General features: G+C 37.2%; 1 protein-coding gene across 1 annotated transcript in view; it reads left to right on the forward strand.

Annotated features, from left to right (window-relative positions):
• CPB2 (carboxypeptidase B2) overlaps window positions 1-14,496 on the forward strand; it is a 50,138-nt gene that overhangs the window by 26,324 nt on the left and 9,318 nt on the right. The window contains exons 7-8 of the mRNA XM_036889699.2: window positions 4,004-4,114; window positions 5,354-5,447. Coding sequence (XP_036745594.1) covers window positions 4,004-4,114; window positions 5,354-5,447 — 205 coding nt within the window. The remainder of the gene's footprint in view (window positions 1-4,003; window positions 4,115-5,353; window positions 5,448-14,496) is intronic.

Raw genomic sequence — 14,496 nt, forward strand, 5'->3', positions numbered from 1 at the left:
TAAAGGATACAGATGAACATCTGATGGAACAGATGCACAGGACAAGGTACACAAGAAGCTGCATAGAGCTTCCATGGGGAAACCCATTACTCTACACATTGGGGAACTTGAAGCCAGTCATTTCTACCTATGCCTTTCATTCATCCTCTAGAGGCCAAATTTAACTCCCTTCCACTTCTGCAAAGGCAGGGGCTGAGGCTGACTTGCTCACGACTGCATCACACAGGCCAAATGCAGCACAGGGTCTGACATGTCACAGGAGCTCAATGAACATGTGTTGACTACCACACCTAGGTCAGAAGTTTGTCTACCAATTGGCCTTTCTCACTTCTAACCTCCCTCTGAACCTCTGCCTAGAGAGCTTTCATTTATTGCACACAAAGTTGGCACTCTACAACCTCTGGGCCTCCAAAACATTCCTTCTGCTGTTCCTCACCTTAGCTGACATGTGATTTGTAAAGGACATAGCTACATAGTGGTTTCATCAAGTAGAGGGGATGCTCCTTCTTTCTTATCTCCACATGTCAAGGGACCAGGAGTGCATCAACATTCTCCTATTCTAATACATATTGCCTTTGCCCTCTGTCTTCCCCAAAACTCATGATCTGATATGATTGAACAATTTTTGTCTTTTCTTATTACTGTCATCTATTGGCCTCCAGATAATTCCCTGAAAGATGGCTCATGGTTCTTTATTCCCCTCCAATTCTTGTCATCATTCTGAGTGAATTCAAAATTTTAAATTGAATTAAATTATTTAAAAATTGAGGCTTTAAACACAGTCAGAATTGTAAGACTAACAGAATTTTAGGGATTACATACTTCAGTGACATGATCAGATATCTAGGTTGTATGCTTTTAAAGTATAAATAACTAGATAAATGTCAAATCTGTAAATATTTTAATAAGAAATAATATTATTTCTCCACAATGCCTAGAAAGGAACACAGGTTTGCCCAATTACCAAGTACAATCCAATCTAACCTTTAGCTAATTGGGAAAATACCCAAAGACTTGAGGATACTGTAGCATTTCCTAGCTAATGCATTCGGGCCAGCCTTCCATCAGGGGTCACCTTCTCTTACAGGCACTGGGAAGTCCCTTGGTTGCACAGTTTCCTTCTATCCTTCCTTTCTCTAAGCCTCTTCCCTGAAGGTTCTGGTTTAATCCTACAGTTGCTCCTCAGAGTCTCACCAATCTCATTCACTCTGGACCCTCATATTCTTTAAATATGCACCTAGGCAGGCCCACTACTAGTCCAAAGGGTGCCTTTGCACAGGATCAAAGAAGGCACCCTTTTGCTTGAACACCTAGATATCCACATGCACTCCTGCTTTGAACCATATACTCAAAATTAACTCAAAATATTAGCTCAAAATGTGCCCAAAGCCTACATTTAAAAGCTAAAGTTATAAAATTCTTGGAAGAAAACAAAGGAGTAGTAAATCTTTGTGACTTTAGACTAGGCAATGATTTATTAGATATGACACCAAAAGCACAAGCAACAACAAAAAGAGATAAATAGAACTTTACCAAAATGAAAAACCTTTATGCTTTCTAAAGACACTACCAAGAAAGTGAAAAGGCAACCCAAAGAATGGGGAAAAAATTTGCAAATTGTATATATAAAAGGGGCTTGTTTATTTAACAAATAAACAATAAGAAGACAAATAATCTAATTTAAAAATGGGCAAAATATCTTTAAAAGTTCCCCAAAGAAGATACACAAATAGCCAATAAATACATGAAAAGATGTACATGAATAGTCATTATGGAAATGCAAATCATAATCACAATCGGCTACTACTTCATAATCACCAGAATAGCTAAAATTTAAAAAAGACAGATAATAACAAGGTTTGGTAAGGATGTGGAAAATTGTAAACTTCATCCTTGCTGTTGGGATTGTAAAATGGCTCAGCCACCTTGGAAAACTCAGTAGGTTAAGCAAAGAGTTTCCATATAACCCAGCAATTCCACTCCTGGGTATATTCACCCAGGAGAACTGAACACATTTGTTTGCAAATATTCATAATAGTCAAGAAGTGAAAAAAATCCAAATATCCATCAATTTATGAGTAGACAAAATGTGATATATCCTTACAATGGAATATCATGCAGCAATTAAGTACTGATTCATGTTACAACATGGATGAATCTTGAAAACATTATGCTAAGTGATAGAAGCCAGACAGAAAGGTCCCATATTTTATGATTCCATTTATATGAAATGTCTAAAATGGGCAAATCCACAGACACAGAAAATGGATTAGAGGTTACCAGAAGTTGGGAGAAGTGGGAAAAGAGGGAAGGGGAGTGACTCCTAATATGTAAAGGGATTTTGTGGGGGAGGGCAGGTAATGGTAATGTTCTGAAATCAGATGGTGATGATGGTTGCACAACTCTGTGAAAATATTAAAAGCCACTGACTTATATTCTTTAAAATGGTGAATTTTCTCATATGTGAAATATATCTCAATAGAGCTGTTAAAGAAAATAGGCACCCCTTCCTCTAAAATTTCAGCAGCAGCCCCACATGAAGGTAGGGCTAGGCATATTCCAGCCCTCACTTACCTTCTGTTTGGAGTCCCGCTAACTAGATGAGAAATTCCAGGGCTAACACTGATCATCTCTCAAAGCCTAACTTTCTGCTGAAAGACTTCCATCCAACCACTGGTAAAGGTAGATAGGAAGCAGACAAAGCAAACTGTAATGCCACACCTGTTAAAAGTTCAGCAAACACTGTAGACATGAAAATGATAAATGCTTTATAACTTTGAAAAAAATAAGGTCTCCTAATCTTTTTCTCATAATGAACACCTTTTTAATACTGAAAAATGACTCCAAAATAAATTTACAAATTTTTAGCATAAAAATGTATTCACTCATTGCTCAACTATTTAAAAGATTGTTTCTCTCCTTCTGTAACATCTGCCTCCTTCTCATTAAGCTTTTATTTCTGACACACAATAGATGAAAAAACAACTTGTGCTTTTGCTTTCCTTTCTTCCATATTTCATAAGTGGTTATCCATGACAGAGAATTTGAATATGAGTCATGGTTGTTCTGAGGAAGTATGAGTATGATATTTCAAATATTTAAAGAAAAAAACGATAAAGTTTTAGCTATAGCAAAGTTAAGATTTCAAAAGCATTTTTTCTTCTGTGAATAATGAAAAAAATAATTCTTAACAAAGTCTTTCGAGTAAAGTTTAAAGCAAAAAATAACTGCAAACCAATCCACAAATTAAAATGTAGCAATCTTGTCACAATGAAGATTTTATACCAAAGCTTAGTCCTAGATGAAATGATTTAACCAACTGAAATTTGTCTTTGGAGTACTCCTACTCCTACACTTGGTCATTTTGTAGTGAACTTGTTAGTCATCAGAATATATATGTTCTTGGGTCATGTTGAAATACATAACTGTAAACTGGGTATGAGTGTAAAGCAGAGAGGAGCAGTATCAGATGCCGCCTATTAGGAAACTCACTGCTTTTAAAACCAAATGACCTAATGTTTGGGAAACACACTTGATTCTAGCAAAAATTTAGTTCCACAAGTTATAAGGGAAATATAGAAAATATCATCTAGTCATATCTTGGCAGAAAACAAAGTTAGTTCAAGCTCTGATACAGACTATTGAAAAGGAGCCAAACTATCTAGATTTTGTTTTCTTAAATCTTTGTAGTAGGATTTATGGCTTAATAAGGAATTTTCTTTGTTTCTTGGAGGAAATTATAGAAAATAAATCGTTCTCTTTCTGCCTCCATTAAGTAGGAAGACCGTTTGTCCTGTGTCCAAGGCCTGTGCCAACACTTGGCAGCATGTACTCTAAGTTCAGTCTCTTTAGGAATTAATGCTCTTCCTGAAAGTTACATTTGAAAATGTAAATATTCTAAGTGACTTCTAAAAAAAAGAAAAGAAAATCATTCAAAGAAAAAGATTAAGTTTAGAAGGACTGTAAAGAGATATTTTAAAACACAGTTGATTTTAATTTGTAGGTAACTCAAATTCATGAGGAAGAAAATCTGTATTACAACCTTCTGAGGCACATGGATTTCTATGTTATGCCAGTAGTTAATGTGGATGGTTATGACTACACATGGAAAAAGGTAAGTGAATGCAAAGAAAGTAAAACTTACCCAATTTTGGGTTACAGGATGCATAGAATGAATTATTTTATTTAAAATGTTTTTATTTAAAAACATATACTTTTAATTCTTATTATGGAAAATATCAAACATGTGAGTGGAAATGATTGTATAGTAAACTCCTATGTACTCATACACAGCTTCATCAAGAATCATCTTATGGACAGTGTGTTTTTTACATCTGTATCCCTAACCCACTTCTACCTTAGGCACATTATTTTGAAGCAAACCTCAGACACCATATCATTTCATCAATAAATATTTAAGGATGCAACTCTAAAAGAGCTCTTTAAAAATAATCACAGTACAGGTATATCTAACAGTTAATAATAATTACTGAATGCAAACTGTCCAATCAGTATTTAAATTTTTTCAGCTGTATCTTAACTTTAAAATAAGTTTATTTGTTTGATTCGGGATCCAAATTAATTCAGTATGCTGTGATAGGTTTATATGTCTTTTAATTCTATTTTAACTTACAGGTTCTCCTTCCATTTCTCTCTATTTATCTCCTTTTCTTTGCAATTTATTCATTGATTTATTATTTCCCTGTCTGGATTTGCTAATTATCTTACCATGTTGCAGTTTAACATTCCTCTGTCCTTTGCATTTTCTAAAACTTGGTATTTGGATTGTAGAGGCTTAATCAGATTCAGTTTGACTTTTTTGCCAAGATGACTTCATCGTAACAGTGTATTCTCTCACCAGGAGGTGCACAATCTCTGGTAGAATCTCCATTTGTGACATTAGCTACCACTGCTGCACACTGCACATTCATTCTTACTAGGAACTGTTTGAACAGCATTTTGATTTGTAAATTATCAATTGCAAGATTTAGAACTGCATTCTAACTGAACTTGTATTTTAACAGAAATCCATTCTCATATATGAATTTAAAGGAAAGAAAATTAAAATCCTATAAGAAGCCTAGTAAAACCAAATGAGATTTTTATGTGTATAGGTCAAAACTGATGAAAAAAGTACCATAACATGGCTCAAACTAAAAGGTTTCTGGGAACATGACAGAGACCTGGCCAGAGACAGGGGCTGTGAGAAAGAAATACTGTAAAGACAGTGTCAGGATGAAGTAATGGGGTTGCAAGAGAGAGCCACAGCCCTGGCCACTTAATATTTAAAACTTGTGTCTTTGCCTGAGTGACAAACATAGCCACCCTGGTTATCTATATTTTGTTTATTTAGGATCGAATGTGGAGAAAGAACCGTTCTTTTCATGAAAATAATCGTTGCATTGGAACAGACCTGAACAGGAACTTTGCTTCCAAACATTGGTGTGGTAGGGTGTTTACTTTATTTCTAGCAATGTCTACTCTTTTTAAAGGTGATACTCATAAATTAATTAATTCAAACTAATTAGAGGGGAGCCTATCTGAATCAGGAAGTAATTTAAACAACAAATATTTCAGCCCTGAATGTTGACAGCAAATCATCTTAAACTCTCCTACCTGCCATTTTCTCATCTTTAAAATAAAGAAGTTGGACCAGTTCTTTAAGGTCCCTCTAGCTTCAAAATTCTAAAATTCTCCTTTTCTAGAATAACAAGGAGATGACTGTTAAAAAATCCTACTAAAGTAAACAAATATCATTCATCATTAGGATATCAAAGGGTTGGGTGAGTACCTCTCATTTTCAACTGCATCTATACATGTTTACTTCCATAGTGTTTGAAAACATTTTCTTTTGTTCTCACTATTCTTTTCTGTGACAAGTGCTTTCTTTCATGAATATCATAAAGGTAAACTGTCTAGCACAGTGGGAGTTTATAATTCCTTGATTTGAGTGAAGTAAGGTACTCAGTTAAGTATTGATTTAGGTATTCAAGAACATTGTCTGCTCCTGGGGGAGGTAGGGCTTAGTTCACCCTCCCCCATTGTATTTCATAGTTACTACATTTAAGGAACAGCTACAAATCAAAACTAAGCCTAACAATGAGCTTAAATCATCTCTATTTTTGGACAAGAGTACATGTCGCTCTGTGGAGCAAGGAAGAAAAGCTATTGAAACAACAGAAACACCCTCTTCTTCCCATGTCTTTGCCCTACACAGTCCTGAGTACATGATCTTACATACATCCTTTAAAATAGAACTGAAAATTCATGATGTGGGACATTTCATCATTATCCCAGAGTATATGTGGAAACCTCACAACAGAGTACTCACCTGATTTCTTTACTTCCTTCCCCTCTAGGCTAGAAGCTCCACGGGGTCAGGGACCCTTACCCATGACCTAGGGCAGTGCCTGCCACATGGAGGGCTCTCAGAAAATATTGATTCATAGAATATATGAGTGAATTTAATGGTTCTAAGAAAGCCACAGATGTAGTAAGCAAGCAGAGAAAAGAGCAGTTAATGCTGCCTCAGGCTCAAGAGAATCACTTAGTGGTTGCTCCATAAAGCCATTCCTAAGACTGTCCAATAAAAGTGCCCAGTGAGGCCCAAGAATACATAGCAGTGATAACTGGGCAGGGAGTCAGAGAAGCAGCAGCCAACATAAAGTAGATCTGAATAAATAGAGCTGACAGTTACTTAGTGCTGAGCAGTTTACATTTTTATTATCTACATATCATGGGTGGAGAAACCCAACTTGTAAAGGTTAAAGCTGTTGCTCAAGGGCACAGAGCTAGGATATAAAGCCAGGCTGACTGACTTCAAATTTATTGAAATTCTTCTGTGTCTGAGAATCACTCCTCAGTTATATAAGTGCCCCTTTGAAACTTCTTATTTTATCTTTAGGCTCCGTTGGTGCTCTACTTGACATAATATTTTTCATGGTGAAGCCAGTGTTGCATACTTTGAATGACCATGTAGTCAAAATATATTCTATTATTGCCGTCAAGAAATATCTCAAGCCCCTCTTAGGCATGGAGCTGTGTTATTACATGTTACAAGAGTTATAACAGAAACAGAAGCGGCAAGCATATAGACAAGAGAGAGTTCCAAATGAAACAAAAAGTCATTATAAGGACCTTTTCCTTGCCAAGTGCCCAGCATCTCTTCAGTGTTATGTAACGAAGCCAGTGAGAAACGGATTAAATCTTATCTCTTCATTGTCCCTACAACTAGAATTTGCTTTTATGACACTTGGTTAAGGATCAGAGGTGCTAAACATTGAGGTGTTAAAGGAGCACCTCATTTATTAACAGGAAATGACTCATCAAGTTTACTTATTCATGTTATGTTCATTTTACCCTTCCTCCGTATTAAAATTGTATGCGCATGTGTGTGTGTGATAAGAATGGGTGAAGGAGTGTCTTAGTCAGCTTGGGCCGCCATATCAAAATACCACACACTGAGTGGCTTAAACAAGAGAAATATACTTATTGCCAATCTGGAGGCTAGAAGTCCAAGATCAGGGTCCCAGCAGGGTGAGCTTCTTCTGAGGCCTCTCTTTTTGGCTCACAGATAGCCACCTTTTCACTGTATCCTCATGTGACCTTTTCTCTGTGTGCATACATCTCTGGTGTCTGCTGCCCTCTTCTTACAAGGACAACAACCCCATCTTTATGACTTTACTAAGCCTTAGTTACCTTCTTAAAGGCCCTGTTTCTAAGTATAGTATATTGTAGGTTAGAGTTTCAACATAGGAATTTGGGGGAGACAGAGTTCAGTCTATAACAGGGGGTATTTTGTGAAGACCTCTGGTCACAAACTTCCTAAGACAGATCAGCTCATTTTCTAAAATGTTAAGTTAAACTGTACAGTCTTGCAACTCATATGAAGTGGAAAACCCTTAATTTCTTTTCCTATAAAACTATAGTGTCTTTTAATTATTATTATTATTTTTGTATTAAAGGTTTTGTTGGGTTATATGCCCATTTCCTTTTTTTTCTTTTTCTTTTTCTTTTATTTTGGTATCATTAATATACAATTACATGAGCAACATTGTGGTTACTAGTTTCCCCCCATTATCAAGTCCCCATCACATACCCCATTACAGTCATTGTCCATCAGCATAGTAAAATGCTATAGAATCACTACTTGTCTTCTCTGTGCTGTACTGCCTTCCCCATGCCCTCTGCTACATTATGTGTGCTAATAGTAATGCCCCTTATTCCCCTTCATCCTCCCTTCTCACCCACCCATCCAAGTCCCTTTCCCTTTGGCAACTGTTAGTCCATTCTTGGGTTCTGTGAGTCTGCTGCTCTTTTGTTCCTTCAGTTTTTTCTTTGCTCTTATACTCCACAGATGAGTGAAATCATTTGGTACTTGTCTTTCTCCGCCTGGCTTATTTCATTCACTGAGCATAATACCTTCTAGCTCCATCCATGTTGTTGCAAATGGTAGGATTTATTTTCTTCTTATGGCTAAATAATAATACTCCAATGTGTATATGTACCACATCTTCTTTAGCCATTCATCTACTGATGGACACATAGATTGCTTCCATTTCTTGGCTATTGTAAGTAGTTCTGTGATAAAATAGGGGTGCATATGTCTTTTTGAGACTGGGAAACTGCATTCTTAGGGTAAATTCCTAGGAGTGGAATTCCTGGGTCAAATGGTATTTCTATTTTAGTTTTTTGAGGAACCTCCATACTGCTTTCCACAATGGTTGAACTAATTTACATTCCCACCAGCGGTGTAGGAGGGTTCTCCTTTCTATGCATCCTTGCCAACATTTGCTGTTCCTGTTTTTTTTCTATGTTGGCCATCCTAACTGGTGTTGAGGTGATATCTCATTGTGGTTTTAATTTGCATTTCCCTGACAATTATCGATGTGGAGCATCTTTTCATGTGCCTGTTAGCCATCTGAATTTCTTCTCTGGAGAAGTGTCTGTTCATATCCTCTGCCCATTTTCTAACAGGGTTATTTGCTTTTTGGATGTTGAGGTGTATGAGTTCTTTACATTTTTTGGATGTTAACCCCTTGTCAGATATGTCATTTACAAATATATTCTCCCATACTATAGGATGCCTTTTTGTTCTGCTGATGGCATCCTTTCCTGTACAGAAGCTTTTTAGCATGATGTAGTCCCATTTGTTAATTTTTGATTTTGCTTCCCTTGCCTGTGTAGATGTGTTCAGGAAAAAGCTGTTCGTGTTTATATTCAAGAGATTTTTGCCTGTTTTCTTCTAAGAGTTTATGGTTTCATGACTTCCATTCAGTTCTTTGATCCATTTTGAGTTTATTTTTGTGTATGGAGTTAGACAGTAATCCAGTTTCATTCTCTTGCATGTAGCTGTCCAGTTTTGCCAACACCAGCTGTTGAAGAGGCTACCGTTTCCCCATTATATATCCATGGCTCCTTTATCATATATTAATTGACAATATATGCTTGGGTTTATATCTGGGCTCTCTGATCTGTTCCACTGGTTTATGGACATGTTCTTGTGCCAGTACCAAATTGTCTTCATTACTGTGCTTCGTAGTAGAGCTTGAAGTCAGGTAGCATAATTCCCCCTGCTTTATTATTCCTTCTCAGGATTGCTTTGGCTATTTGGGGTCTTTTGTGGTTCCATATGAATTTTAGAACTATTTTCTCTAGTTTGTTTAAGAATACTGTTGGTATTTTGATAGGGATTGCATCGAATCTGTAGATTGCTTTAGGCAGGATGGCCATTTCGACAATATTAATTCTTCCTATCCATGAGCACAATGTGTTCCCATTTATTGGTATCTTTTTTAATTTCTCTCATGAGTGTCTTGTAGTTTTCAGAGTATAGGTCTTTCACTTCCTTGGTTAGGTTGATTCCTAGGTATTTTATTCTTTTTGTTGTGATTGTGAATGGAATTATTTTCCTGATTTCTCTCTCTGCTAGTTGATTGTTAGTGTATAGAAATGCCACAGATTTCTGTGTATTAATTTTGTATCCTGCAACTTTGATGAATTCAGATATTAGATCTAGCAGTTTGGGAGCAGATTCTTTAGTGTTTTTTATGTACAATATCATGTCACCTAAAAACAGGGACAGTTTAACTTTTTCCTTGCCTATCTGGATGCCTTTTATTTCTTTATGTTGTCTGATTGCCATGGCTAGGACCTCCAGAAATATGTTAAATAAAAGTGGGGAGAGTGGGCATCCTTGTCTTGCTCCCAGTCTTAAAGGAAAAGCTTTCAGCCTCTTGCTGTTAAGTATAATGTTGACTGTGGGTTTGTCATATATGGCCTTTATTATGTTGAATTACTTGCCCTCTATACCCATTTTGTTGAGAGTTTTTATCATGAATGGATGTTGAATTTTGTCAAATGCTTTTTCAGCATCTATGGCAATTATCATGATGTTTTTGTCCTTCTTTTTGTTGATGTGGTGGATGATGTTGATGGATTTTTGAATGTTTTACCATCCTTGCATTCCTGGGATGAATCCCACTTGATCATGATGGATGATCTTTTTAATGTATTTTTGAATTCGATTTGGTAATATTTTGTTGAGTTATTTTGCATCTGTGTTTATCAGGGATATTGTTCTGTAATTTTCTTTTTTTGTGGTGTCTTTGCCTGGTTTTGGTATTAGAGTGATGTTGGCTTCATAAAATGAGTTTGGGAGTATCCCCTCCTCTTCTGCTTTTTGGAAAACTTTACGGAGGATGGGTATTAGGTCTTCACTAAATGTTTGTTAAAATTCAGCGGTAAAACCATCTGGTACAGAAGTTTTGCTCTTAGGTAGGTTTTTGATTACTAGTTCAATTTCATTGCTTATAATTGGTCTATTCAGTTTTTCTGTTTCTTCATTGGTCAGCCTTGGAAGGTCGTATTTTTCTATAAAGTTGTCCATTTCTTCTAGGTTATTCAGTTTGTTACCATATAATTTTTCATAGTATTCTCTCATAATTATTTGTATTTCTGTGGTGTCCATACTGATTTTTCCTTTCTCATTTCTGATTCTGTTTATGTGTATAGATTCTCTTTTTTTCTTGATAATTCTGGCTAGGGGTTTGTCTATTTTGTTAATCTTCTCAAAGAACCAACTATTGATCTCATTGATTCTTTCTATTGTTTTAATCTTCTCAATTTTGTTTATTCATGCTCTAATCTTTATTATGACCCTCCTTCTACTGATTTTGGGCCTCATTTGTTTTTACTTTTCTGGTTTCATTGTGAGTTTAGATTGTTCATTTGGGATTGTTCTTCTTTCCTGAGGTAGTCCTGTATTGTAATATACTTCCCTCTTAGCATGGCCTTCGCTGTGTCCCACAGATTTTGTGGTGTTGAATTATTGTTTTCATTTCTCTCCATATGTTGCTTGATCTCTGTTTTTATTTGGTCATTGATCCATTGATTATTTAGGCACATGTTATTAAGCCTCCATGTGTTTGTGGTCTTTTTCATTTCTTTGCATAATGTATTTCTAGTTTCATACCTTTGTGGTCTGAGAAGCTGGTTGGTACAATTTCAATCTTTTTGAATTTACTGAAGCTCTTTTTGTAGCCTAGTATATCATGTATTCTTGAAAATGTTTCATGTGCACTTGAGAAGAATGTGTATACTGTTGCTTCTGAATAGAGTGTTGTGTAGATGTCAATTAGGTCCATCTGTTCTAACACATTGTTCAGTGCCTCTGTCTCTTCACTGATTTTCTGCCTGGTTCATCTGTCCTTTGGAGTGAGTGGTGTGTTGAAGTCTTCTAAAATGAATGGATTGCATTCTATTTCCCCCTTTAATTCTGTTCGTATTTGTTTCACATATGAAGGTGATCCTATGTTGGGTGCATAGATATTCATAATAGTTATTTCCTCTTGTTGGATGGATCCCTTTATCATTATGTAATGTCCTTCATTGACTCTTGTTACTTTCTTTGTTTTGAAGTCTATTTTGTCTGATATAAGTTCTGCAACTCCTGCTTTCTTCTTCCTATTAGTTGCATGAAATATCATTTCCCATCCCTTTACTTTCAGTCTGTGTATGTCTTTGGGTTTGAAGTGAATCTCTTGTGGCAGCATATAGACAGTTCTTGTTTTTTATCCATTCAGTGACTGTGTCTTTTGATTGGTGCATTCATACCATTTACATTTAGGGTGCTTATTGATAGGTATGTGCTTATTGCCATTGCAGGCTTTAGATTCATGGTTACCAAAAGTTCAAGTGTAATTCCCTTACTATCTAACAGTCTAATTTAACTCACTTATTATGCTATTACAAATACAACCTACAGGTTCTTCCTTTTCTCCTCCTTTTTCTTCCCCTCCATTCTTTATTTATTAGGAATCACATTCTGTACTCTTTGTCTATCCCTCGATTGACTTTGAGGGTAGTTGATTTGACTTTGCATTGGCTTAGTAATTGATTGTTCTACTTTGCTGTGGTTTTATTTCCCTTTGCAAAAGCTATTTAGCCTTTGGAATACTTCCATCTATAGGAGTCCCTCCAAAATGTACTGTAGGGGTGGTTTGTGGGAGGTAAATTCTCTCAGCTTTTGCTTATCTGGAAATTGTTTAATCCCTCCTTCAAATTTAAATGATAACCTTGCTGGATAGAGTATTCTTGGTTCAAGGCTCTTCTACTTCATTGCATTAAATACATCATGCCCTCCCTTCTGGCCTGTAAGGTTTCTGCTGAGAAGTCTGATGATAGCCTGATGGGCTTTCCTTTGTATGTGATCTTTTTTCTCTCTCTAGCTGCTTTTAAATGTCTGTCTTTATCCTTGATCTTTGCCATTTTAAATTATTATATGTCTTGCTGTGTTTTGCTGGGTCTCTTGTTGGGAGATCTGTGCACCTCCATGGCCTGACAGACTATCTCCTTCCCCAGATTGGGGAAGTTTTCAGGAATTACCCACTCAATGATACTTTCTATACCTTTTACTCTCTCTTCTTCTTCTGGTACACCTATAATACGAATTTGTTCCATTTGAATTGGTCACACATTTTTCTCAATATTCTTTCAGTCCTACAGATCCTTTTTTTCTCTCTGTGTGTCTGTTTCTTTGTATTCCTCTTCTCTAATTTCTATTCCATTTACCTTCTCTTCTACTACATCTAATCTGCTTTTAAATCCCTCCATTGTATGTTTCATTTCAGATATGGAATTTCTTAATGATTGAATCTCCATCTTAAGTTCATTTCTGAGTTCTTGAATATTTTTCTGTACCTCCATGAGCATGTTTATGGTTTTGTTTTGAACTCTATTTCAGAAAGATTGGTGAGTTAATTTATTTGGCCCTTTTTCTGTGGTTTGTGAGATTTTGGTCTGAACCAGGTTCCTTTGACATTTCATATGTGTATGTGCTGCCCTCTAGTGCCCAGAAGCTCTAGTCGCTGGAGTTACTCCATTCCTGGAGTGAGGTTGTGGGTTGCAGGGGAGCAGTGTGCTGGTGTCTGGTGGGAGGAAAGAGCTGTTTCTTGCTTCCCTGCTGCAGTGCCTATCTCCAGTGTCAGAACCAGTGGACCAAGCACACAGGTGTAAACTTCTGTGCTTTGCATCTCTAGCTGTTGTAGGTAGGGCCTCCCTCTGGCTGGTCTGATGCCAGCACAGTTACTGCCAGTTTTCAGGCAGTTGCTGGCAGGCCAGGAGGAAGGCGCAGTAGGCTGCATGTCACAGTGGGTGGCCTTAGAGCTGAGTAGCCAGCTAGGGGGATGAAGTGTCTGAGGCTCCTCAAATTTCCCAACCTGCTAGGTGGAGTGCACCCAGACAACCCTGTCAACCTATCCCTTCTCCTGCACAGCAAGCTCCGTCCAAACTCGGCCCCTTCAGCAGCCCTCTCACTGCCTGGAAGCCTCTCAGACCACCTTCCTTTCCTTTGTCCCAGAGCAGCTGGATGTGGATCCCAGTCCTCCACAAATGGCTGGAATCTCAGTCTCTCAAGCACTCCGCCTGTCCCAGCTCTTTAACACCACCGACCTCCAGAGCACCACACAATGTAGTTTTGTGCTTCAAAGCATATCTCCAGGGCTGGGTGTTAACAGTCTTAGACTTCCACCCTCTCCCTGCTCTGTTTCTCTTCCTCTGGCTGAGTGGGGGAAGGGCTTGGGTCCCGCCAGATCAAGGCTTTGGTACGTTACCCTGTTTTGTGAGGTCTGCTCTCTTCTCCAGATGTATGCAGTCTGGTGCAGCCTTCTTTCCTGATGCTGTTTTAAGATTAGTTGTATTAACTATATTCTTATACTATATGTAGTTTTGGAAGGAGTTCTCTGTCTCACTTCTCACACCACCATCTTGAATCGATCTCTAATTATTTTTTATTATGGTAAAAATATGTAACATAACATTTTCCATTTGAACCATTTTAAGTGTACAATTCAGAGTCACTGAGTAAATCCAGGATGCTGTGCAACCATCACCAGTATCGATTTCCAAAACTTTCCATCATCCCAAACAGAAACTCTAATCACTAAGCAATATCTTCTCATTCCCCAGTCACTTCAGGCCCTGGCAATTTCTAATCTA

This window comes from Manis pentadactyla, chromosome 17 (genome assembly GCF_030020395.1).
Source record: "Manis pentadactyla isolate mManPen7 chromosome 17, mManPen7.hap1, whole genome shotgun sequence".
In the NCBI taxonomy this organism is placed as follows: domain Eukaryota; kingdom Metazoa; phylum Chordata; class Mammalia; order Pholidota; family Manidae; genus Manis; species Manis pentadactyla.